At 30.9% G+C, this 24,892-nt stretch overlaps 3 protein-coding genes across 5 annotated transcripts; 1 reads left to right on the top strand and 2 right to left on the bottom strand.

Moving 5' to 3' along the window:
- Positions 1–6,781: 6,781 nt before the first annotated feature.
- On the top strand, positions 6,782–8,083 carry LOC133702331 (transcription factor MYB13-like). The gene is made up of 2 exons (XM_062126658.1): positions 6,782–7,061; positions 7,213–8,083. The coding sequence occupies exons 1-2, from the start codon at positions 6,929–6,931 to the stop codon at positions 7,881–7,883; spliced, it is 804 nt and encodes a 267-aa protein (XP_061982642.1). The 5' UTR covers positions 6,782–6,928; the 3' UTR covers positions 7,884–8,083.
- A 1,671-nt stretch (positions 8,084–9,754) lies between these two features.
- On the bottom strand, positions 9,755–16,693 carry LOC133689204 (uncharacterized). 2 transcript variants are annotated; one of them, XM_062108994.1, is made up of 12 exons: positions 16,450–16,693; positions 16,092–16,357; positions 15,870–15,943; positions 15,644–15,738; positions 15,432–15,529; positions 15,163–15,246; positions 14,844–14,924; positions 14,600–14,683; positions 14,389–14,484; positions 11,199–11,278; positions 10,510–10,598; positions 9,755–10,333 (listed from the first exon to the last, which is right to left on the bottom strand). In XM_062108994.1, the coding sequence occupies exons 1-12, from the start codon at positions 16,580–16,582 to the stop codon at positions 9,996–9,998; spliced, it is 1,518 nt and encodes a 505-aa protein (XP_061964978.1). In that variant the 5' UTR covers positions 16,583–16,693; the 3' UTR covers positions 9,755–9,995. The 2 variants fall into 2 exon arrangements, with proteins under 2 accessions (XP_061964978.1, XP_061964986.1); XM_062109002.1 differs by having other exon boundaries at positions 16,092–16,371; positions 16,450–16,586.
- A 4,629-nt stretch (positions 16,694–21,322) lies between these two features.
- LOC133701361 (short-chain dehydrogenase TIC 32 B, chloroplastic-like) lies at positions 21,323–24,065 on the bottom strand. Of its 2 annotated transcripts, none has more exons than XM_062125257.1 (8): positions 23,567–24,063; positions 23,203–23,434; positions 23,006–23,085; positions 22,759–22,918; positions 22,419–22,500; positions 22,143–22,230; positions 21,998–22,044; positions 21,323–21,889 (listed from the first exon to the last, which is right to left on the bottom strand). In XM_062125257.1, exons 1-8 carry the CDS (start codon positions 23,688–23,690, stop codon positions 21,659–21,661), a joined length of 1,044 nt encoding a protein of 347 aa, XP_061981241.1. In that variant the 5' UTR covers positions 23,691–24,063; the 3' UTR covers positions 21,323–21,658. The 2 variants fall into 2 exon arrangements, with proteins under 2 accessions (XP_061981241.1, XP_061981247.1); XM_062125263.1 differs by having other exon boundaries at positions 21,679–21,905; positions 23,567–24,065.
- Positions 24,066–24,892: the final 827 nt, after the last annotated feature.

The following is a 24,892-nucleotide window of genomic DNA, read 5'->3' as shown; positions in this document are numbered from 1 at the left end:
TTTCCATGACATAAGCAAACACAGGAAAGTGGTTTTCAATTTATTTTCCATTACACTACCAAACATCAGAAAATAATTTACTTTTCTGGAATTCACTTAAAAAAAAAACTGCTTTCCAGCCAACAAATGAGACCTTAATCTAATTTTGGTTCCCATTCTTTTAATTTTTATTTTTTTTATTAAGTCTCTCATTATTTTTTTCATTGATTTTTGTACTAGGGTTGGTCCTCGTTGTTTTTATTATTATTTATTTTCTTTTAAATTTTTTGATTATGAAGAAATTTGTTTAAGATTTTTTTTTGATATTCTGAATGGTTATCTCGGTCTTATGACTAGAGTTGTTGGTTTTAAAAATTAGTCTTATTTAGCTTTGATATTTTTTTTTTATTTTATTCTTTGACATCAAGCTATTAGACCTTGAATTTTCTATTTTTTTTCTCTTTGTTTTCTCTAGAATTATTCTAGATCTGCTGATTAATCAACTTAACATGGATTCATTCATGTTATAATTATTTAAATTTTTTTTTATGTTAGAAAAAAAAATACAGTAAGCATCGTAGCGCAAAAAAAAAAATCTAAAGCTAGACAGGTAAATAGAAAATACACTAAGACGATAGAATCAACTGTACCAAAGTGATCTCCACATGGAAATTTTCATCAGAGAGTACCAGCGAGACAAACATAGTGAAAGTTCAGAGAATTTGATCAGTACAGAAGCAAAGTGCTTGCATACACTTTTTCTACATGTATCCATGCAGAGCTTGATTAATTGCTCAAGTTGATGTATAAATGGCTAGCTCTGATTGCTCACTGAAGCATGATAACTGACCGGATGTATAATGAAATAAAGGCATTATGTCCCACGAGTCGAAAAATAAAATAAAATAGTCTGCAGCAAATAAAAAAAAACAAACAAAAATACCATATCTCAACTCAATAATTTAAATTATTAGATAACATTTTAAAATATAATTTATATTATTTTTTAACATATATTTTCAATTAAAAACCTTTTGGATTTGGAACTTATACAGACTCATACTATTTAGCGTTTAATTTTTATTAAATAAATAGATATGGTAAGATTCGAACTCGTGACCGTTTAGTTATTAAGACTCTGATATCATGTAAAAGAACTATCTCAACACAATAGCTTAAACTGTTAGATGAGGACCCAATAACTTAAGTTGTTAGGTGACGTTTCAACATATGATTTATATTATTCTCTAACATTAATTTCGCTTCAAGAAAATGCTACTAGATTTTGAAAATTTATTGCCATATTTTCAAGCTCTAAAGCAAAGCATCATTACATGCAATAGCTAGAAAAGGGATTTATTTTTTTGAATTTTAATTTAAAACTGTGCTAAAAATGTTAGCAAGTTGACATAAAAGGACATATTATTAGCAAAATCTAAAATAAACAGATAATAGAAGTAATTTGATCATTGATATATAAACAATATAGCGATGCACGAAATTATTTCAAGAGAACATGCTTTCATCACTTTAAACCGTACAAGTTTTTTTATTTTTATAATAAAATTTTAACTGTACAGAATTTTGATAAATAGTAATTCTTAAAATGTACATAAACTATTCAGCAGCGGGGCGAGAGTGAAATGACTGGGAGGGCTAATGCGAGAAACATGAAGGGTAAAAGTGAGGATAAAGTAAGAGGTAGGGGCACGAGTATAATAAGCAAACTCTTTACGTGGACTTAATTGAAAAAACATAAACATAAGGGTGGGATTTTACTTTTAAAAAATATTTAGGGGGGTGGGGGTCATGGCCCTCTCAAGATATATAACCTAGCGGCTAGCGCCAATCCTGACTATTCTCCTTTAAAAACCATCATTTTATTAGAATCTAATAACTTTCAATTGTAACATATATGTATAAAATCACAAAGTCATGATTCTTTATTCTTTATTATTTAAATATTTGTTTTTACATCACAACTTTTTTTTAAATTGAGTTTCCTCTCAAAAACATCAAATTAATATACTTTTAAGTGTTTTTAAATGATCTTAATGGGTTGATTTAAGAAATAAAATAAAATCTAAAAAACAGTGTTAAAAATATATAAAAAATGTTTTTTTTTTCAGATTTTTATTGTGTGGATAACTATAAGAGTGTCTTAGAGGAGCTCAACTAGAAAAGTTTTTTTTATTTTTTTTTATGATAAGCTACTTTGCAAAGTTGACTGTTATGTTAAAAAAAACGAGACATAAGGTCATAGGTAGAATCTTTAATAATCACATTAAGTGACAGCCGCCAAGGAATGAACAAGGATTTTAGTACAACCATTACTTGCCAACCCTTCTTTTTTATTCCCCGGTTATGCTATGGCATTTGCTCACTGGCTCAAATATCCTTTTTTACTGTGTGATGCGTTGACTTTATATTATATTTTTCAGCTCATACGATAATTAAAAAGTGTTTGGATATAAATTGCTTTTTAAAATATTTTTTTATGTAGAAATATATTAAAATAATATATTTTTTTATTTTTTAAAAATTATTTTTGATATCAGCACATCAAAACGATCTAAAAATATAAAAATAAATTAAATTTAAAACAAAAAAAATTAAAATTTCATGGAACGCGGTACAAACAATGTCTTAGTGTATGTTTGTTTTCGAGGAATTGTTGTGTTTTTATCTAACCTTAATTATATAGTATTTAGTTATAAAATAAAGTTGTGGTTTTGTTCATGAAACCATCAATAAATAAGGTTTGACCTCAGGTTTAGTGAAACAATTTTTACATGCTTTCCAGAAGAACTCATCCTGTGTTTTTTAATTTTATTTGCTTCTTTTTTATTGTTGAAAAGACAGACCAAAACAATCTTCAAAATTTTCCTTAGCTCCAGAAATTGTATGAATAAAAAGGCTACAATTTGTCTCTAAAATGTTTGGAGTGCTCGTATTTGAACAGACCTATATCAATGCTTGATGGTGACATAAAAAGATTAATTTATTAATTTATTAAATGATAAAATAGAATGAAAGATGTACACAAATTTAATTGCTCTTGTTTTTATAATTAAGTAATAATTAACAAGTATATTATAGTGAAATATATATTCCTTCATGTATAAATTATTTTTATGATAAAATTACAATAAGTTTAATGGGATAATAAAACGAACATTATAATTTACATGGTTGTTTTTACAATGTATTAATAATCAAATGTATATAAATATAATTGTAAAATAAAAAATTATTGCTTGTCTTTTTTAATTACTTTATTATCAACATCAATTTCAATTATAATTACAACCAAACACATTAGACATACTTTATAATAGACAATAACTTCAACCATAATTTTAATCAAATATATATTTTAATCAGACCAATCACAATTAAAAATAATTTTTTTAAATTGTTTTTTTCAAATCACAATATTAAACACATTATTCTTAATAGCGCAACTTGAAAATCAACTGATTGCGTTTCTTCTGCCGTCTTGTTCTCTTATGTACATGTAACCTGCTTTGAACACGTGCAAATACCTTGTTTAATACAAGCATTTTCAATAATTATTTCAAGTATAACTTAAGTGTTAATAATCATTTCAATGCAAGTGTAAACCTAAATCAATTGTACATATAAAAGTAAAATAAAATTCAAACTCATAATTAAGAAAAATTGACAGTATTGCTCTTGTAATTAAGATTCCTAGATCCATTTAAGCCACTAAAGAAAAGGTTTTTCATTTTTTTAATGAAGACAAGGAATCACTAAGGAAGTAACTTAGAAGTCGTACCACCTTCCAACCGATTTAGCTTGACTTCGATCGGCCCTTAAATCATCTCTCTTGACTATTTTCCTAATTATGACTCTCTTCCGTAAATGATGCGATAAATTAGCACATATTATCACGCGGGTTGTAAAAAAAATATTAAGAAATTAATTTTACATATATGCATTCACAGAAAATGTAAAGTATGTAGAGAAGAATATCGCATTAAAAGAAGCTAAAACCCTTTAATTAAAAAAAATGCTCAAGAATGCTCGTCTGACATGTCGGTTGAAAGCATTTTTATTTTTTTTATTAATACGATGCGCATGCTTGATGGTGGTTTGGTTTGTCACCAGTAAACCTTTATTTTTTTTTTCTTCTCGTCTTCTCTTTAAAAAATTACAGCTTGATCCTATTGATTATTAGCATTTCAGTTTCAGTCCTTGTCCTTTTGATTTTTCATTTTGGGTCTTAACTTTTTTTATAGAAATTTTATTTGTTTTCAATTTCATCCTTTAATCCAATCTATCAAATATTATATTCTTCAATTTAGTCCTCATTCTTTGGATTTCTAAATGTTTTTCTTGTTCTTTTTGTAAAAATTTAATTGATTTTTAATTTCATCATTTAATTCAAATTGATGGTATTATATATTTTTTTCTAAGCTTTTTTGTAAAATTTTCTATTCTTTTCAATTTCACCCCTTAATTACAACATTATTTTTATTTTTTATGTCGATTTTGAGCCTCATTATATTTTTTTCTTTTATTAAATTGATTTTTTTTTCAATTTCACCCTCGAATTAAATATAAAATTTATTTTGTATTTTAATTTTGATCCTTTTTCTTTTAATTTTTATTTATTTAATTTCTTTTGTATAACTAAAATTCTTTTTTTCAATTTTATCTTTCAATAATATATGATTGATTGAGAATTGAACTTTATAGTTTTTCTAGATTTGGTGCTTTTGGTCTAATGACTCGGGTCACATGTTTAAAAAGTTAATACGAGTTTTTTATATATAAAAAAAGGCTTTATAAGTCTCTTTATTTTTTATCGAGTTATTTCAATCATATAAGTTGAATCATAGGTTCTACAAGATATCTCAGGTTGACTCAGCCCCAATTAGTGTGGTTATAAGATTATCATGATTGGTTTTTTAAGTCCTTTTTTCACTCCATTTTAGAACCTGAAAATCATTTTTTACACATAAAAAATAATTCGATCTCGCGGCAAAGCGGTAGCATCGAGGTTAGTCTTTTCTATTTACTTCTTGATTATAATCTTCTATTGCTTAAAGTTATTAAACACTTCATGCTAGTGCTTAAAAAAAAACTTTGATTTTCTTGGAGTAATTATCAACAAAAGTTAGAATATACATGGCATTACCAAGGCCTCAAAAGGTCGAAATGAATATAATCTAAAGTATATTAATTTGGTCTTGCGAACCATACCATCAAAGCCAACTCGTTTTTTATTTATCCACACTCTAATCATATAGGAAATTTCTTCTGCTTAAGATACTCATTACTCTTTCACTCACATGACCTGATCCCATATATCATAACTTGGTTGTGTTCAAACTGGCTTGGAAGATAATGAAATTAAGTACAACAAATCCAATCATTACAGCATCCTGAAATAAATAAATAAACATTATTATAGCATCCTGAAGACATGGTGATTGACGCATATCAACCTCAAACAACAAACCCAAAGCTCCGCAATCAGATTGTTAAGGATCGTACGCATAGATATAAAGAATCATAACAAACAAAAAAGAAACAATTACATGGTATAGTGATTTTACGTGGTTCGTCCATGCCCACATCCATTAGAGGAGAAATTGTTTTACAATAGTTGAAATCATGAATAAGACTTTGGAAGACTCTCAAACCAAACCTTAAATACACTCAATCCTCGTAACACGTATTAGCACATAAGATTACACAATAGCTCACAAGAACTTACCATTTCACCCAATGGAAAAAAAGTTCTAAACACATATTTACAGGGTATATATGTCTTAGTTCTAATGGGTAAAAGATAACATTTTTTTTTTAAAAAAAAACTGAGATAACAATATATTGGATTAATCCGAGTCAACCAACGTTAACATTTCAAATCTCCAACCTGAATTATGAGACCGTGATAACCTCATATAAAGCAAATAAAAAAACACATTGAAGCCCAATACGCAATCAATCTAATGTTGAAGAATGAAATTGAAAAAATTAATTTCAGAAAGGAAAATAGAAAGACCCGATTCAACTTAAGTTAATATGTCAAACCTGAACTATAAGACCGAAATCACTCTATAAAAGTAAATCAAAATAAATTATGAAACTCAAATTCCAATCAATTCAATGTTGAATGATGAAATTTTAAAAAAATCAATTAAAAAAAGATCTGAGCCAACCCACCAAACCCTTGACTAATTTCCAATCAATCAAAATATTAATTAAAGGATGAAATTGAAAAAAAATCAATTATAAAAAGGATAAAAAAACCCTAATTAATTGAGGTAACTCACAAAACTCGTGACTCGGGTTAGAGATAATCTTATTAGAAAAAAAATTACAATAAATTATAAACTCAATTTCCATGGGAAATGATGAATTTAAAAAAAATAGAAATAGAAAAAACTATTATTCCAATTTAAAGGTGGCATCTCTATACTTCAGCGAATTTATCAGTTGAGTGGGCGTACTGAAGTTTTTTTTGCCCTTTTTTATTTCCTAGCTTGTGGGGGAATTTCAAAATTATTCTACTACGTGCACGCCTAAAACGTTTTGACCCTATCTACCAATGCGATCATACGCTTCAACATTGGAGCCAAAGAAATAATGGACTCTGAAGGGCAGATAAAGGTATGAGAAAGTTTGTTCAGCTTATCTCCACTTACCACCTCACATTCTAGAAGGCGAAAAGACACATCTACCTCACCAGGAGACGCAAACATATTCAGGAGCTAATGAGTTAAATATATATTTATAGTATAAATACAAGAGCCTCTATAATATTTCATCTCATATTTTGGTACTTCTTCAAGTCAATAACTAAAAAAATCTAGAAATGTTCCTACGCTTCCTGCTGCTTGCCAGCATGTATCTCTCCTTTCGCTGAGTTCGTAGTAAGTACTTGACAGAAGAAATTGCAACCAAGTGAATTAAAATGGGAAGAGCTCCATGTTGCTCTAAAGTTGGTCTGTATAGAGGTCCATGGACTACTAAAGAAGACACATTGCTCATTAACTATATCCAGGCACATGGTGAAGGTCATTGGAGGTCTTTGCCTAAGAAAGCTGGTAAGTGATGTGATTCTCTCTTTCCAACAGTTCATACGGTTTTTATTGGAGATCTTAATTTGCCTAAGAAAGCTGGCAAGTGATGTAATTTTCTCTTACCAACAGTTCATAAGGTTTTTAATTTAGTGTTTTTGTTTTCGTATGAATGAAGGGTTACTTAGATGTGGGAAGAGTTGCAGGCTAAGATGGATGAACTACCTTCGGCCTGATATCAAGAGAGGGAACATCACTCCTGATGAGGATGACCTTATCATCCGTCTGCATTCTCTTCTTGGCAACCGTTGGTCTCTCATTGCGGGAAGGTTGCCAGGCCGAACTGACAATGAGATCAAGAACTACTGGAACTCTCACCTTAGCAAAAGACTCAAGAACAACACGGCAGGAAATAAGTCCAAATGCATGGGGGAATCAGCTGGAAAGAGAGGTGACACTAAGGCCAACAACAAAAGGAAGCAAAAGGAGGACAACGAAGGCATTAGCAGTCGAAATGGAGAGGCTACTACAAAGACCAAGATTTATCTCCCACGGGCAACAAGGGTTTGTACATCCTCGGTTGCAAAATATATCAATAATATTCAAAGCTTGATTGGGTCATCATCTAGTAACGCAGAGGATGGCGATCATACCAATTGGGGCATGTCTGGTCTTAAAGTTGCTAACAATGGTGGACAAGCTTGGGCTTCCAATAATGAAGAATTTGATGGTCCAATTTCTTTACAGAAAGATATTATGTTAGATGACATCTTTGAGGAATACCAGCAACTCCTCAAGGCAGATGATCATGGTCAATTGGATTCCTTTGTGGAATCTCTTTTGGCTTAATTCGTACAAATAAAAGGGTGTGCCCTAATGCTCACTCCTACCTCCCCTCCTTTGCCACCCACTCCTTTTCTTAATTTCCTGCCGTGTTTTTGCCGTAACACAACGTCGGGTCAGCATTAATATGACGGCCTTAATTATTTGTATCTCTTATGGGCAATAATTAATAAAACTGCAGTGATAAAACATAAGAATTCATTACACATGCACGCGTGTACTGATGTCTTCACTACAAAGATTTTCATGGTTTGTTTACCATTTAATTTTCAATCTGGCTAGCTAGCTTGAGTTAAACTAGACACTTCTTGGGTTCAGCTACTGAGTTTTGTTTCATCCACAAACTTGCATCGCAAGGTTAACATCCTTCTTGATCTTGTTCTAGATTTCATACTGGTGTCTTCCATATGCATCGCTTTCTTTTGGAGCTGAAAATTGAAAAAATTAATTAAAGATTGTCATAATGTCAATTAACTAAACCGTTAAGCAAATGAAAAGGGGATTTGCTTACTGATTCTCACTAACTAGAAATCTTAATTTGTTCTCTTATGAAACGTAAGTTGGATTTTAGATTCGATTGCGGCAAACAATTGTTAATTAGTGGGGCCAATTGCCTTAAAGCAAAGCAAGTCAAGTCCCTTATAATCTCAAAATACATTCCCTTTTGTTGCCGGAAAGTACTGATTTCTTTTATAATAGCTTTTATTAAAAGTGAATTCATGAAAATCATATTATTTTTTAATGTTATAAGGTGTTATAGAAAATGAGTTAAAAAATAGTTATTCTATAGAAGATAAGTTGTAAAATTATTTATTAATATTTTAATTATTTTCTTTAAGCTTATTAAAATATTGGATACCAAATATGACAGATAAAAAAAATTGAAGGAGTGAAATTAAAAAAAAATCTAATTTTATAAATTATTTTAAATAAAATAAATAATAATTAAAAGAATAAAAACTAAATCTGAATAATAAAAATGTTGAAGGAAGATAAAATTAAAAAAAAATCCTTATTTTATAAATTATTTCAAATATAATAAATTGTAATAAAAAAAAATATGGACAAGATTTGAAGGAAAAAGGAATAGAAGAGTTGCATTAAGAATTTGAAGGAATAGACGTGAAAATAGAGAATGAAAAAGGAGAAAAAAAAAGAAAAAAACACATCAAACTAACATAAATACGTAAATGTGGTGGCATGTTTAACGTGTTGGCGCATTTATTGCATGCGCTAATTATTTTTATTTTTAAATTATTTTTTATTTATTAAAAAACTAAATTACCTCTATGTTAGCTTGATTATTACTTGAAAAATATATAAAAATACAAAAAATCTCTTGAATCCTATTTTATTAAATTTTGATTTTGAAAGTAATTTATTCATCACTTCACTTCTTTCGTTAAAGATCCGAAAAGTATTTTCCAAGTTTGAGAGAAGGAAAACACTTCTTTTTTTTTTTTGGAAAGGATTGAGTTTTTCCTTTAACTAGAAACTACTTTTTCATTCATTAATTTTTCTAAAATTAAATAAACATGGAAAAGTTTTAAAAGGTATTTTCCATGAAACAAACACCCCTAGGTTTCTGCATGACTGGTTTATCATACCTAGTTTGGATTACAAACAAATCACGCCAAGGCAAGGTTAGGAATGTTTCAATGTTGTTTGGGCTCAACTTGAACTGGTTGGGGTCGATCTGAGTTTTAATACACGAAATTTGCAAGTTGTGCCACTGTTTACTACTAGAGCAGCACAAACGTGTTGCTCACGGCCAAGTCGCCACAAACATAAGGCTCTGTAGAGGCACAAGCTTCAATACAAGGATTACAAGCCAAGTTGCTGAGCCAAAAACCCATGGTATATCCATTTTTCCACGGTTCTTAAGGGAAAAGGGAGGGGGGGTGCTCTTATTTCTGTTTTCAACTTCATGGAATTAATTCCCAATAAAAATGCTACAATCGCAAGTTTCTTGTCTGGAGTACCATTTATCCCAGCCATCGAGGCGATCAAGTAAATAAAATCATATCGTGAAAAGGCACTTATATACGCAGGCATCTAATTTTACATGTTTTCAACGTACAAGAGCAGTTACTAGGAAAATCCAGGGGTCATTTTGCTTTAAAATGGCCACAAGTCACCCCAGTGAGATCTTCGTGCCTGATAATGTAAAGCAGGACTTTTACTCTTCGTGACAACTATACGTTCAAAAGAGCCCTCTGAGTTATCACGATTGTTTGATCGGCAAACATCCAAGGTTACCTGCCTGCCTCTCTTAAAAGGTGAGAAAACTATCCTTCCCCAGCCTCCCCCAAGATCAGCATGAGCTTCTTCTTCTTGCTCCTCTTCGTCATTATCATCATTGGTGTCAGTTTCAATGACATCAGAATCATAGTAAACTGGGTCCACCTCTTCATATGGAACCTCCTCCTCGGGTTGATTTTGCTCAATCAAGTCCTCTGTCAAGATCAATTGCAAATAACAGAAACAGAATGCAATCAGATTGTGTGTCTAGACAAGTAAAGCGGTGATGCAATTATAATTATATTTTCTACTTGCTGTCTGACACCAATCAAGTTGCCCGAAAACATTTCTTTAGAGATTTCTAAGAAAAAAAAAAAGGTGTTGAATTTACCATAATCAATCTCTAGATCTTCTGGATTTCTTTTAGCATGCTGCTCCTTCAAAGTCTCAAATCTCATGCCATCAAGAGGCCAAGGTTTTCTGTTCAAATGGAGCAAAGTAAAACAATGATATACAACATTCAGATCATAGTCCTGGGCAATTTGCAGATAACAATAATCTATGAAAGGAAAATTAAAGATTAATCTTGGGCCATGAGCAGATTATAATATTGGAAGCAAGCTGTCTACTTGGACTTAGCTCTGAAGTTGACTTGTTTGATAGCTTGGTAGAAAAAAGTTGGTAAAGAAGCAGATAGGGGCTTAAGGATTTTGCATATTCCACTCTTGAATACTCTCCATTGTGTATTCTATCTTAGGTATTGACTTCCTCCCTGTTTTATATTTGAGCCTTTTAAGTCTATTAGCATTTTGTATCTCTCAAAAAATTAAATTAGGACATCAATGCTGGAACAAATAGCCGGGATGTTCATGTTGACAGTTTTTTTTTTTAAAAAAAAAAGAAATAATTGAAATAAATCCATGTAATGTTAGATAATTTATTCAATAATAATATTTCACAGTAGAATGATAAAAAATAAAAATAAGATTTCATAGTAGCACCTTCAGTTTTTCATACCGTTTAATTTTTCTCTAAATGAAACAATTCATAAATTTCAACACATTGTAATAAAATACCAACCGGGGTCGTTGTCCTCGTCTGAAAGCGACAAAGGAAAACTTCTCATCCTCAAATCCACGTAAAGTTTCACCCTTGGAACGCTGCAAGTCATGAACAAGGGAAGCATAATGGTGAATTTCTTACTTCAATCGTTCCAAAGGGGGCAGCAGAATCTCTTTCAACAACAAAAAGATATAACCAAGTTCTTCTACATAGTACTGGTGTTAAAAGAAATGAATGAAAACTGCAAATAACTTTAAATAAAGGATAACTATAAACTTAAAATCGAGTCTTTACAATTTTGATAAGATGCAACCACCCCTAAAAAGAGTAGTATTCGCGTGGAGGGGTCTCTGCTTCAACAAATACTGATATTATGCTGTACCCGCTAAACATGGCAAGGCCTGTATTGCAGAGTATAACAAACACTCACCCATATCAAATGAACACTTGAAATATTATTATAGTTATAGAAAACACTAGTTCTTGTGGAATCATTGTAGATCCTCTCACTCTACTGTGGACGGCAACAGCAGGTTTTGTTTTCGTGCTGGTTTTGCACAGAAATCACGGGAGAGAGCAAATGGGAGAGAAGGTGAAGAAAAAAATATAAGGCAACTGTCATCGACTCACCAGCGACACTCGCAGGCCTAGAAGAGAGAGCTTGCTGAGACTATTCCAACCGCGCTCAAAAAGGCCATGAACAAAGCCCGTAGGAAACCCCATGCTTGAATGCTATAGGATTCATCACACGCTGACGTAAAGCTCGCACCAAACTTTTATTTTAATTCGATTCCTGATTAGCCTTTTTTTTATTTGGCACCTAATTCTGTTATAACTCTTCACTATTATTTTTTTGTTGTCCTTTGTTCTAAGATGGCCCTTCAATTTAGTCTAGATTTCATTTCACCTGCCCAATTACATGCTGGCGTATGCAATGCATGTACCATACTTTTTTTATATAATTTGAGCCAATTTTTTTATTTAATCCCTATTTCTTTTGTAACTCTTCATTATTATTTTTTTATCGTTAGTTAGTTCTGAGATGACCCTTCAGAATTTATTTCACCCAAGCCCAATTAAAGCTCAACCAAAGAGAAGATGGGAAGAGAAATGAATGGGATGATTGCCATGACGGGTTAGCACATTATGGTCATGTCATGACTCGGGCTATGAATTTAGCATGCTAACCCGGGTTGGCCGGGTCAGTACAATACATCGTTGTCTCTTCATTTTAATCCTGAAACTTTTTTTTGCAATTTTATCTTTTGGCAGATCGTTGTTTCACAGTTAAACCTAATCAAGTTAGGCAAAGGTTAGAAAAACAGCAAGCCAAAAAAATTTTGGGAAGCCGGATTGAATTTTAAACGGTGCAATCAGGTCACATTTGTGCTAACTTGGTTAAACATGCCATCAATATGAATGCAGTTGAAACCTAGATCATGAATAAATAAAAAGCACGTGAACTATGTTAACAAAAATTTTTTTCCATTCAGTTTTTATTTTATTTTTATTTTTTAAAAATGCACATGATTAAACAAAGGCGCTAAATAGTATGACTGCAATTTTGTTTTTCAACTCTTTATCATTAATGATTTTTTTTTCATTTATTAACATATAAAGGTGAAGAAAAAAAAGGCAATCGTCGTCGGCTCACCAACGACACATGAAGGCTTGGAAGAGACCTTGACAAGACGATTCCAACAATGACCATAAAAACCGTGAACAAAGCATGAAGCTCCATTCTAGAATGTGACAGGGTTTCCTCAAATGTTGACGCTTACAACACATGCCAAACTTTTTTTTAATTTGATTCCTGGTCAACCAATATTTTTTTTATTAGGTTTCTAATTCTTTAATAACTCTTTAATATTTTTATTTTATTTTAATCCCTAGTTCTCAGATGACCCTTCAATTTAGTCCTAGATTCCATCCCACACATGCCCTATTAAGGCCTAGCCATGGAGAAAAGATGGGAAGAAAAATGAATGGGATGGATTGGCATACGAGGTTGGTTCATTATGGTTGTGTCATGACCCGAGCTGTGAATTTAACAGGTTAACCTGAGTTGACTAAGATTGATACAATACAGTGTCGTCTTTTCATTTCAATCACTAATTTTTTTATTTTATTTTATCCTTTGACGTTTCATTATTTCACAATTGAGCCTAATCAGATTACACAAAGGTTAGAACAACAGCGAAGTAAAAAAAATTTGGCAGGCAGATTGGGTTTTAAATGGTGCAATCAGGTAGCGTTCAGACTAACTTGGTCAAACAGGCCACCAACACGGATGGAGTTAAAACCTAGACCATGAATAATAAAAGGCACATGAATTGTGCTCACAAATTATTTTTTTCGTTCAGTTTTTATTTTTATTTTTTCAAAAAACAACTATTGACATATAATTAAACAAAAATGCTACATAGTATGACACATTGCGATTTTTTTTTTCAAGTCTTTGTTTATCATTAACTATTTTTTTCCCATTTATTAACACATGATAGTCAATTAGTTTTATCTAACATGGTGATCAAGCTTTGAAGGCACATATGAGGTTTTTCATAACCAACAAAATTTTAACAGCGCCCACAATTTTTTTTACACTTTAGTTGACTTGATACGGCCCACATCATAACGTGGGCACCGGAACTTAGCTTACATCTTCAGACAGCATATAAATGTATGTGAAACAATTGGTAAACCAGAACAATCCTGATTGTGGATGATATAGCAAAAGTGTGAACCAATTGGTAAACCAGATCAGTCCTGATTGTGGATGATATAGCAAAAGTGTTAACTTACTAAGTCCCAATTTTCCTACACTTCCTGCTTTCTTTTACATATATCTCAAAGGGCCTACAACATTTTGTTGTATATAATATAGAAAAATTTGAACACTTGGCTCGTTGGCAACCCAGTTATATTCCCCAGTACAAATATTTAGAGATTATATGATAATTCGACCCTATACATACTTCCTCTCATCATCTAGTATTATTTTGGTTGGGGGGATGTAAATTTATTTTTACATAATATTTGATTGATGAAAAACAAAATGCAAATTAAGAACATTTTCTTTTTGCTTTTATAGTTCGATCACTAATTCTATGAATTCGATGTCTTTTTTCTAATAGATTAATGTGCTCCTATAACATGCTTGAGACATGAATCTTGCACGCAAATAATGCAGAATGTAATGAGGAAGTACCTTGTATGCTCGCTGTGATGTTGTCCTCTGCAACCGCTGAACAAAATGACAGTATTTTCCAGATTTCACCAAAGGACAGCTCCCATCATGAGAACACTGCATCAAGTTGCTATTAGGCAAACAAAGAAAAAGTGAAAAAAAATGAAAAGGCAGCTCCATAAGTTGACCTCACAAGAAAGAAAACTAGGAGGAAAGCCATTATGATACTTACAGGAGCAATTACAAATGCACCACCTTTGTAGGGCACCAAATCCTTACAAGTTTCACTGATTTTCCCTTCAGCTTTACCACATTTCTGAAAATTCGTTGATATAATTGTTTAAATGAATTACATGAGCATGACAACAAGGTGCAAACATAATTAGAAACACAATATATTCATCTTAGATTTATTAATAGGCACCGTAACACAATTCTTGTGCCAAAGAATGCTAAATAAGAAACAATGAACTGACCCTTTTCTCCATCCATAGTATGTGAGATCGCATCTGTGATATGATACCAAATCCATGTGGTGTACCTGGCTCAATTAAAACCTGCTCCATGCTTAAGTTTTTCAGAAACAAAAAGTAACGCAAAAACAAAAAACAAATGAAATCCCATATATATGTGTGCAATATTCATATTTCACACGTATTTTCCTTTTTTTTTTCTCTCCCTCCATGTAGAATGAAAACCAGAAAGACATGACTAGTTATGTGAAATAACTAGTAAATCCTCAGATTCACATTATGCTGAGACATGAATATCAATAACAAGCAAAAAATCACATACCAAAACATCCCCCGTAAGTTCCCAAAGCTGGCGCACTATAGTAATTCGGTCCTTCAATGATGGTATCTCCCCCAGAACATAGGACTTCATAGCAACAGACATATAGGAGTAGTTATTACCAATTAAAGATCAAATAAAGTGAAACTTACATAAGCTTCGAAGTTGAGGCAACGCCACATAAAGTAGAACATGTTACACAACACCAAAAGTAAAGCACTTATGGGCAGTTAACACTAACAAGCTAAGAGTCATCCGGAAATTCAACTTACAGCAATTACAAGGTCATGTTTCCTCTCGGACTTGCGAATACTTTTACTCAAGTCTTGAAGGCTATTATAGCTATGAATAAGTGGCAAATTCTTCAAATCTAAACAATCAATATAATGTAGTAGCCTCAGAATTTATCTTGACCACCAAAATCTAAAACAAACAAAATATTTAAAATGTCCTAAAGACTTGAAAAAATTAGTCAGCAAATTACCTTGTATAAGACTTCTACCGGCACGCTGCATAGACTGTGATGGTTCCACTAAATTTACCTTCTGTAATGACTTTGGCCACACTTCTCTTATTGCCCTACAAAATTTCACTTAAAACATCAAGAAAACTCAAATTCATCATCAATTCCACAATTGTTTTTTAAACCTCACCGACACTTCCATAATTGCACATCATATTATACCAAAATAAAAAGAAGAGCATCTTACCAGAAAGCTGAACCAGTCCCAGCTCCAAAATCCAAAATTTTGGTAGGAGAAAAACCCGGTAACCTTCTCCTAACCTACAAACACCAAAAACCCACAAAAGTTCCAGAAAAATAAATAAATAACAATAAACATACACTAAAGACACAAACTTTTCATCTGGGTTTTAATAATAACACAAGAAATGCTCCTAAGCACACAAAAAAAAAAAATCATTTTACTTACTTCACTGAGGACTCTATAGCAAGCAGAGAAAACAGCAGGCATACGAGAAGCAACATAAGCAATGGTCTCATCATCTCTATAATTAAGTCCAATGTCGCCATAAGAACTCTTAATTTTCCATCTCTTAGACCTCTCCATAGACTTAAATGGATCTTCAACTAGCTCCTTTGAAGTATTAATTGCTAACATCAAGTTTTTGTCTTTGATATCGCTGAATGATTCTGATAGTCTTAAAACTTTTTTCTTCATGTGTGGTTCTTCTTGCTCTGCAAATTTTAATCTTTTCAAAAAAATTGAACTATTGTGTAAAAAAGTTTCGATCTTTGCCAAAAAAAGAAAGAGCATATACAATTGTTACCTCGGAGGTATTTTTTGATGGCACGACGGAGGCGGACGGGGACGATGAGGCAGCGGTCGGATTGTTTGGTGGCAGAGCGGAGGTTCTCTGCGGTGAAGAGTTTTTTGGTGGTTTCAGGTATTAGGCTTGCCATTTCTGGTGGTGGTGGAGTAGTGCAGGTGGAGTTTGGGGTTCTAGGGTCGGTTTAGGGTTTTAGGGTATTTAGGCATTCTTGTTATAAAGGGAATTATTTGACCCGAAATAAATTGAAGCTCAATTGGGTCAAAATGAAGGGAAATATTGAGCCTAAATGATTTGATCTCAATTGCTACATGGGCCTGTACTTTGGACTTTTTGAAATATCTTTTGAAATGATTTCATTTTTCTTATAAAAATTAAAATTTCAAATATATTTTTGAAATAGAGTAAACTAAATTATTGACATACATTATACTTGAGTCACATCAAATTTATTTTTTTAAAACATAAAAAATATTCAAGTATTATTAATATATTTTTTAATAAAAATAAGTTTAAATGGTACATGGATTGAGCCAACATAACATTATTGATTTGTAATGTTCAAAAATAATCTAAATAATTGATACAAAATAAAAATATAATTTGTTTAAAAAAATCAAAATATCTCTTCTTTCTAAATAATGAAATGAAAACATATTGTACTGATACAAATCAACTTGGATTAATTTATCAAATTTATTATTCATGTCATGAAATTATGATAGTATCATAGAAAGAAAATCAAAATATGTTGTCATGCACTATACTGCGAGTCAAATCAATTTTTTTCTTTAAACATAAAAAAATATTCAGATATTATTAATATGTTTTCTAGCAAAAAACAATTGTGTAGGGGTTGATCCAATATAACATGGTTGACTTGGCAAGTTCAAAAATAACCTAAATGATTGATACAAAGTAAAAACATAATTTGACTAAAACAATCAAGATAACATCTTCTTTTTTTTTTAATAATAAGATGATAACAAATTGGATCGATTCAAATCAATTAGGGTTAATTTGTCAAATCCACAATCATAGTAATTAAATTGTGATAGCCTCATTAAAAAAATTAAAAAAAAAATATGAATCTTAATTTTCAATCAAACCAGTATTGAATGATGAAATTTAAAAAATTATAATTAAAAAATGACTCGCGTCAACCTGAATTAACCTGCCAAACTCATGACCCGAATCATGAGACCAGGATAACCCCATAGAAAATAAATAAAAAAAATATTGATCTTTAACTCTCAATCAACTTAATATTAAAAAATAAAAATAAAAATAAAATCAATTAAAAAAACATATAAATATAACTCGGATCAATTCTTCTTGTTAACCACCAAACCAATAATTTAAATTATAAAATTAAAATAACCTCGTATAAAGCAACTTAAGATAAATCCAATGCATATGAAATCTTTCAGCGTTATACACACACACGTAACAAAACAAAATACTACATAGAATTCTAGAAGTCTAGGAGCTAGGGTTTCTAGGATTGCTAGTTAATGTTTCATGTGACGTGTCATGCATCTTACAAGGCTATCTCTCCTTTAGTTATGAGCAGACAACCCTAACTATTTACTTGGCTTGTTTGGTCACCAAATAGTAATACAATAGGATCTGTTTTCAAATTTCAAGTGCAGACATCGATCTTATATGTTTTCATGCCTCTGGATAACATCTTTTTGTGACGTGTCAATTACAACCCTTATACGTATTTGTGCTTATAATTGTTGATTTTATGTTCGTAAATTAAGATACGGTGTTATGAGTCATGACTCCAGGGAAAGGTAGCATGTGCTTGAATTTCCTTTCCTTACAAGCATATTTCCCTCCTATCACCTCTATTTACCTTTATATTTTAAAAGTATTCTTTTAAAAAATTATTTTTTTATCTGCTTTATTTTTTTATAATTTTAGATTATTTTGATCTGTTGATATCAAAAATAACTTTTAAAAAATAAAAATAAATATTATTTTAATATATTTTTATTTAAAAAATACTTTAAAAAACAATTATAATCATATCAAAAAGGAGTGCTGTTAACCATTACCTTGAAAATACTCTTCAAAAATCAACCACCATATAGAACATTTTTTATTGCCCACTTATTCTTTCTTTATTATCTTTTTTTTTTTTAGGGAAATCGACTTGCATTGTACTATATTACTGAGCTTTATATAAATAATCTGTAATTATGGTTTCCAGTCATTTTCATTTGCAATAAATCCCATTTACACACTAATTAATGATACCAAATTTTATAATCATGAGATATCAGCTAACCAAAACCTAAACCTCGTGGAAAAAGTATAATAAAAATGCCTCAATTCAATATGAATTGGAACAATGAAATTACTATCATGTTATTCTTAAAAATACTAAATTGTCTATTAGGAAGTAATATGGTTTTTTCACATGATTCATCTGGTATTATAAAATTTATAGGAGGCAACTCGATTTTTTCATATTTTTTTGCACATTATAATTACTTAATTGCCATAAAAAGCAAAAAAATTACTTAACTTGGATCTATGAGATTTCTAGAAATTTCACTTTTCACAACACAATTAAATGACCGTATTGTCTTTAAAATAATAATAAAAAATTAGCTTGCCCTCAAGGGTTTTTTCATACTTTCATTGTATTTTGTTTTATGATAACCATGTGGTCTGAGGGGTAATATGATATTTTAATAAATATATAAAAAAATAATTTTTATGTGCGTTGAACGTGCCAACAAATAAGCTGTCTCACCATGTTAAAGCGATGCATGTAGCAGTTTACATTGGCCAGAAAAGGCCTTCCTTGGTTTCTTTTGAATTATCATGAAGAAGTTTACCTTTTTAGGCGCCGTGTATTGTGTAATTCCCTGGAGTTAGGTACTAGTTAGCTTCTTGATTTCCTTTTTGCTTTCCTCCTCTATTTTCATGCCTAGCCTTCCAAAATTTCACACTAACCCTTCAATATTTTTTTCCTTGAGACTTTGTCTCCAATCTTTCAATTGATATTTTGTTTATTTGAATTAATATATATAATTGAAATTTATTTTTAATTTCATTTCATTAACCTTTAGTTTTCTTTATATATCATATTTGGTCCTTATTCTTTTGATTGTAATTTATTTTATTTGAGATTATTTTTAAAATTGATTTTTTCTTACGATTTCATCCTCTATTTTTTATTGTTGTTTTTTTTACTTTGGCAATTTTTTAAATTTTGTATGTAATATTTCAACATTAAATTAAGGTTCTTGATTGAGATCGGGCCTATGATTTAATAGGTCGTGAATTTAGGAGATTAACCCAGATTGAGGAGATTCGATTGGGTTCATTTGTTTTTTTTAAGCTCATATTGTTTTTAGTTTTATCCTTTAACATTTGATTTAATTAAAGATTTGCTTGGGTTCATTTGTTTTTTTTTTAATTTTAAAGAAGATTGAGTTATTTCAGATCTTTTTATTTATTTTTCTTTGTTAAGTTTAGTTTTTTATTTTTTTAAAATAAATATGGTTTTGAATTAAATCAAATCAATTACTTAAATATAATTGCTAGTTACTTTATTTGAGATAATTTTTAAAAAGGATTTATTTATTTTTATTTCATCCTTCATTTTTTATTGCAATTTTTTTTTTACTTTAGTAAGTTTTTTAAATTTATATTTTATTTCATCATTAAACATTAAATTGAACTTCTTGATTGATCACGAGTCTAAGATTTAACAGGTTATGAATTTAAGAGATTAACACAGGTTTAGGAGACTCGTCCGAGTTCATTTTTTTTCTTTCTTTTTTAAGATCATGTTTTTTTATTTTCACCTTTCAAAATTTGATTTAATTGGAGATTAGACTTTGCTTTTTCTATCTGCTTTTTATAGGATTTTTCACTAATTTTAAAAATGACCCAAGTTATCTTAGGTCGACGTCTTTTTATCCGTCGTTCTTTTTTAAATTTGGTTTTTAATTAAATTAAATCAATTGATTAAATGTAAGTATGATGTGCTTAATTTATGATATTTTATTTGATTTACTTTTGGGGTTGTTGCTCTGGTAGGGTGTGCGACCTCTTTCAATGTCATCATGCAACATTTCGCAGTGACGTTAAAATCATCTCCGTGAGCTCTTTCTGGTAATGGGTTGATGTCCATGGCAGAGCAATAGTGAGACTCTTACGATTTTTTCTTTGTTCTTCTCCTGAGTATGATATTGGTGACTCATCTTTTATAAGTGATTATTGACAATTTTTTTGTTTGATTATTAAATTAAATAGGTTTATTGGATTCAATCAGATCAATAACCTGAGTCTTATATTTTTCTTGTTTATTTAAAAGCATTACCATCATCTAAACATTTTTTTTATGTTACAAATTGCGGTGAAGCGCAACCTACCAATCTAGGTTTACTCAAGTCATTTTTTAAAAAAAAAATTTTAATTGATTTTTTTTCTAGCCTTCAATATTTGATTGATTAGAATTGAAATTCCTATTTTGTTTTGTTTTGAGTTTTATAAGGTTACATAGTCTCATACCCTGAATTGCAGGCTAACCATGATTGGTTTAGGTTGAGTTAGTGTATCGTTATCTTAATATATATATATTTTAAAAAATATATTATTTAATATGTTATCATCTCAATATTATAAAAATATTTTATCCAATATGCATCGGGTATCTAACTTCATAATATTTTTATAAATTAGAAAAAAATATATAACTCATAACGTAATGCTAACAAAGAATTAGTCTAATCTACATCATCAAATTTTGACATTGTTTAACTCACACTCGATCCAAAAAATTAGTTTCCAGAAGGCTTCGAAACACTTTTTTTTTTCCAATCAAAACCCCATTTATTAGCATAAACTCTACTCCATAATAATCTTGAATAATTGTAGCAGAGCCAAACTAAACATTTAGCATTGTTTAAAGCAAAATTAACTCGTTAAACAACTAGCAAAAGAAAAACATCAGTACAACACGTACTACCACTAAGAATATCATAAACCTTAAGCACATATAATATTTAAAGCAGTATAATGTCTAAGCATCTATGCCATATACTAATTAATTTAAATACTCTAAGTAAGCTGTATACATTTTTGTATGATATGTCTCTAGCTTTTATCCACCAGTTCTCTAAACTTGTTGGTTCTTCCTCTTCTTCTCTGTCCCTAACGATCTTGCTTTTTCTTTTCTTTTCTTTTATTTGAATTGTTTTATTGATATATCATAATCTAAGGTACTAGTGAGTGGGTCAAAAACTGCTTTTGAGCCTCTAGAAACCATGATTTCCGAGGCAGTCCATAATCGAGCAGCTTCTGTTGAGTTGGATCCCAATTTGGACGTTGAGGCTTCATTGCAATCCGAAAAGTACTTTCCAGTCACATTTACTAGCCTCGGGTGTGTTGCCACATAGCATGTTGTCGCAGCAGCCTACAAGAACAACCCACTAACAATTTAATTTTTTCAATCAAAATTTATATATGATTCAAAAAATATACATGTAATTTAAGCTCAAATAGTACAAATTATGTTAGTTACCTGAGGAATTGTTTTCAAGAGCTTGGAAGTCAAGAAAAATGCCATATCTGCATTTTTAGAAATGAAAACAAGTTAAATTTATTAGATGGTTAATATTTTTTTCATTTAAATCTTAAAATAGAAAAATTGATCCTTTCTTACATACCTGTGACTATGCCTTCTCGTTCTCTAGTGAGTCTGGTTCTTACAACTCCTGGATGAACACAATTCACAGTCACGTTGGCCTCCATTTGCTGCATTAATTGATATATATCAATTAATCCAGGTCCAATATATATATATATATATATATATATATATATATATATATATATATATATATAAAATCAGAGCAAAAGGAGAACAACAAATATCACTTTTTTCTCTGATCAGCTTTAAATTAAATTAAACTATATATTTAAATAGGATCATGAATGACAACCTTCAGTCTCTGAGCAAGCTCCTTGGTGTGCAAAACATTAGCGAGCTTCGAGAGAGCATATGCACGTGTAGGATCGAAATCACTGTATATAGATCATAAAAAAAAATTCAATAAACTAAAGGTCAACCAAGAGATATGCGTATAGTTTATAAATACTGGCTTTGTATGTAGATTAAATTTATTTATTTATTCCAGCCAAATAATTAATATTTTTACTCATTTTGCTAAACGAATTTTAAGTTTTTTTTTTTATATATGTGTGTGTGTATATAATTATATACATATGCATATATATTTGATTTTAGGAGGGGAGGGGGGGGGGGTAGTTTTAGTTTCTTACCGTAATTTGTTTCGGGATATTTGGCCAAGATATCGGATCGGATCGCCTGAAAACCAATTGTAAATACTCGATGAGACATTCACTATTCTGCCTTGAATCCCAGTTGTTTTTGCTGTTTCAATCATCTTCTTCAATAACAATTTTGTCAATAAAAAGTGACCTGAAAAGATTCCATCAAGGCCAGAATTTGAGTTTTTGGTCACTGATATTTATTTTTCCTTGCATAGCTTAATATATTATTAATTACCTAGATAATTAGTAGCGAAGGTCATCTCTATCCCATCTTCAGAGATTGCATGCTCGTGCGCAAACTTTCCAGCATTATTTCTGATAAAGAAAGAGACAGATTAAACCCAAGAAAGTAACAATAAAATTTTCATTGCTACCTTTCTTCACTTTCTCATCAACCAAACAAACAAGGAAAAAAAATGTTTATCTTCTTACATGAGGAGATTGAGAGGCAAGTCGAAGGACTCAAACTCTGAAACAAAGTTTCGAACAGAGTTGAGAGAGCTAAGATCAAGCCCCATAACAATGATCTCCGTATCCGGATTCTCTGATATAATTCTTGCCTTGGCATCTTCGGCGGCTTTCAGGCTCCTAGCCGGCAACACCAGCCTCGCACCTCTCTTCGCCAGCACTCTTGCCGTCTCCGCTCCTATCCCGGATGTGGCACCTAAGAAAATAAGCACAAAAAACCATTTTTTTTCACGACTCTTCACGCAAAATCTTCAAGACTGAGAGTGCTTTGCATCCGTACGTGGTTTCGAGCCTCTTTTTTAAAATAATAAACAAATTACAAACTCACCAGTGATGATGGCCGTTATGGAATGCAGATCGCCGCAGTTTTCAGTTACTTGCTCGCCGGTGGACTTAGAGCCATAGCCACTTGCTCCGGCTGAGCCGGTGAGGTACTTCAAACTTTCAAACATTTCGAGATTTTTTTTTTTTTGCCTGTAAGGTACGGATAGTGTTTTTGTTGTTTAATTTTGTTTCACTTGAGCCTATGACGTTAGTTAAGGATGGAATCAAGAAACAAAAAAGCAAAGTACATGCTCGCTTTGCAGTTTTGTAGTTAATAGAGATTGGTAATAACAAAAAAGCATGGAGATTTGTCAGATTTTGCAGCCTACGCCGCTTTGCATTTACTGAAGAAAGAGATGATGGTGCTAAAGGTTGGTAATGGTGATAAAGGGAGATGGTAACCGGATCAAAGCAGAGGATCGGAGGGGATTTTATAATGGCTGTAGTAAGAGAGGAGGATCATGTATTTGTCATTGATTCTTGATGGAGATAATTTTTTGTTTTGCATGATTGAGGGTTTAGTGATTGTTAATTATTGGGCCTGCCCACCTTAAAAAAATAAATCTACTTTTTAAAAAAAACTCTAATTAGATGGACAAGATTGATTCTCTGTGTATCATAAATTTATAATTGGAAAAGAAATAGAACACTTTTTTTTTAGATGTTACTGACATGTTAAAGAAATTTCTGGTTATTTCACAGCCCAGGCATGCACGAACCAATTAGGAAGGAAATCGAGATCGAAGAAAAATTACTTGTAAGTGGGGTCAAGAGATCGGGGATTGACCGGCCTTCTTGGTCGGAGAAGCGAGTAAAGCTTTTTTTTCTTTAAAATTAATGATGTTTCTCCCGGCAGTAACAGAGAAAAACGAGTGATATGTTACCTTGTTGCGCGGCAATGAATAGAGGATGACGTTTTGGTTTGTGTGGTTGTGAGATTGGATAAAATAGTGATTGTTTTTGTGTTTTAAAAATATATTTTAAAAATGTTTTTTATTTTAAATTATTTTTTTTATTTTTTAAATTATTTTGATTTATTAATATTAAAAATAATTTTTAAAAAATAAAAAAAATTATTTTAATATATTTTCAAATAAAAAACACTTAAAAAAAATTATTATCTCGCTTCTAAACATCCTTTTAACTATAATAAAAGAGTGGGTTAGCAATGAAATGTATGTTCGTTAGCTATATAAAATTGGTGCCACAAACACATAATCCTTGCCGAAAAATCACACCCACGAATTTAGAAAGTTATCTACAAATTAAGCATGCCATTAGAGATAATTGGGAAAGTGACCGTGCTCGGCAATCAACTAAAAAGCAATCT

The sequence above is a fragment of the Populus nigra genome, chromosome 1 (assembly GCF_951802175.1).
Source record: "Populus nigra chromosome 1, ddPopNigr1.1, whole genome shotgun sequence".
Classification (NCBI taxonomy): Eukaryota; Viridiplantae; Streptophyta; class Magnoliopsida; order Malpighiales; family Salicaceae; genus Populus; species Populus nigra.
The sequence above is the reverse complement of the archived record's forward strand: the minus strand, read 5'-3'. Positions and strand labels throughout refer to the sequence as shown.

Excerpts from the sequence above, each read along its gene's own strand:
- LOC133701361 (XM_062125257.1), bottom strand. The coding sequence starts at position 23,690 with ATGTTTGAAAGTTTGAAGTACCTCACCGGCTCAGCCGGAGCAAGTGGC. Across the intron at positions 23,086-23,202 it reads TTGCCTCTCAATCTCCTCAT|AAATAATGCTGGAAAGTTTG; the intron begins GTAAGAAGATAA and ends TTTCTTTATCAG. Across the intron at positions 21,890-21,997 it reads TCTTGAAAACAATTCCTCAG|GCTGCTGCGACAACATGCTA; the intron begins GTAACTAACATA and ends TTGTTCTTGTAG.
- LOC133689204 (XM_062108994.1), bottom strand. The coding sequence starts at position 16,582 with ATGGCAAGCCTAATACCTGAAACCACCAAAAAACTCTTCACCGCAGAG. Across the intron at positions 10,599-11,198 it reads AGACGAGGACAACGACCCCG|AAAACCTTGGCCTCTTGATG; the intron begins GTTGGTATTTTA and ends CCATTTGAACAG. Across the intron at positions 10,334-10,509 it reads AGATCTAGAGATTGATTATG|AGGACTTGATTGAGCAAAAT; the intron begins GTAAATTCAACA and ends TGATCTTGACAG.
- LOC133702331 (XM_062126658.1), top strand. The coding sequence starts at position 6,929 with ATGGGAAGAGCTCCATGTTGCTCTAAAGTTGGTCTGTATAGAGGTCCA. Across the intron at positions 7,062-7,212 it reads GTCTTTGCCTAAGAAAGCTG|GGTTACTTAGATGTGGGAAG; the intron begins GTAAGTGATGTG and ends GTATGAATGAAG.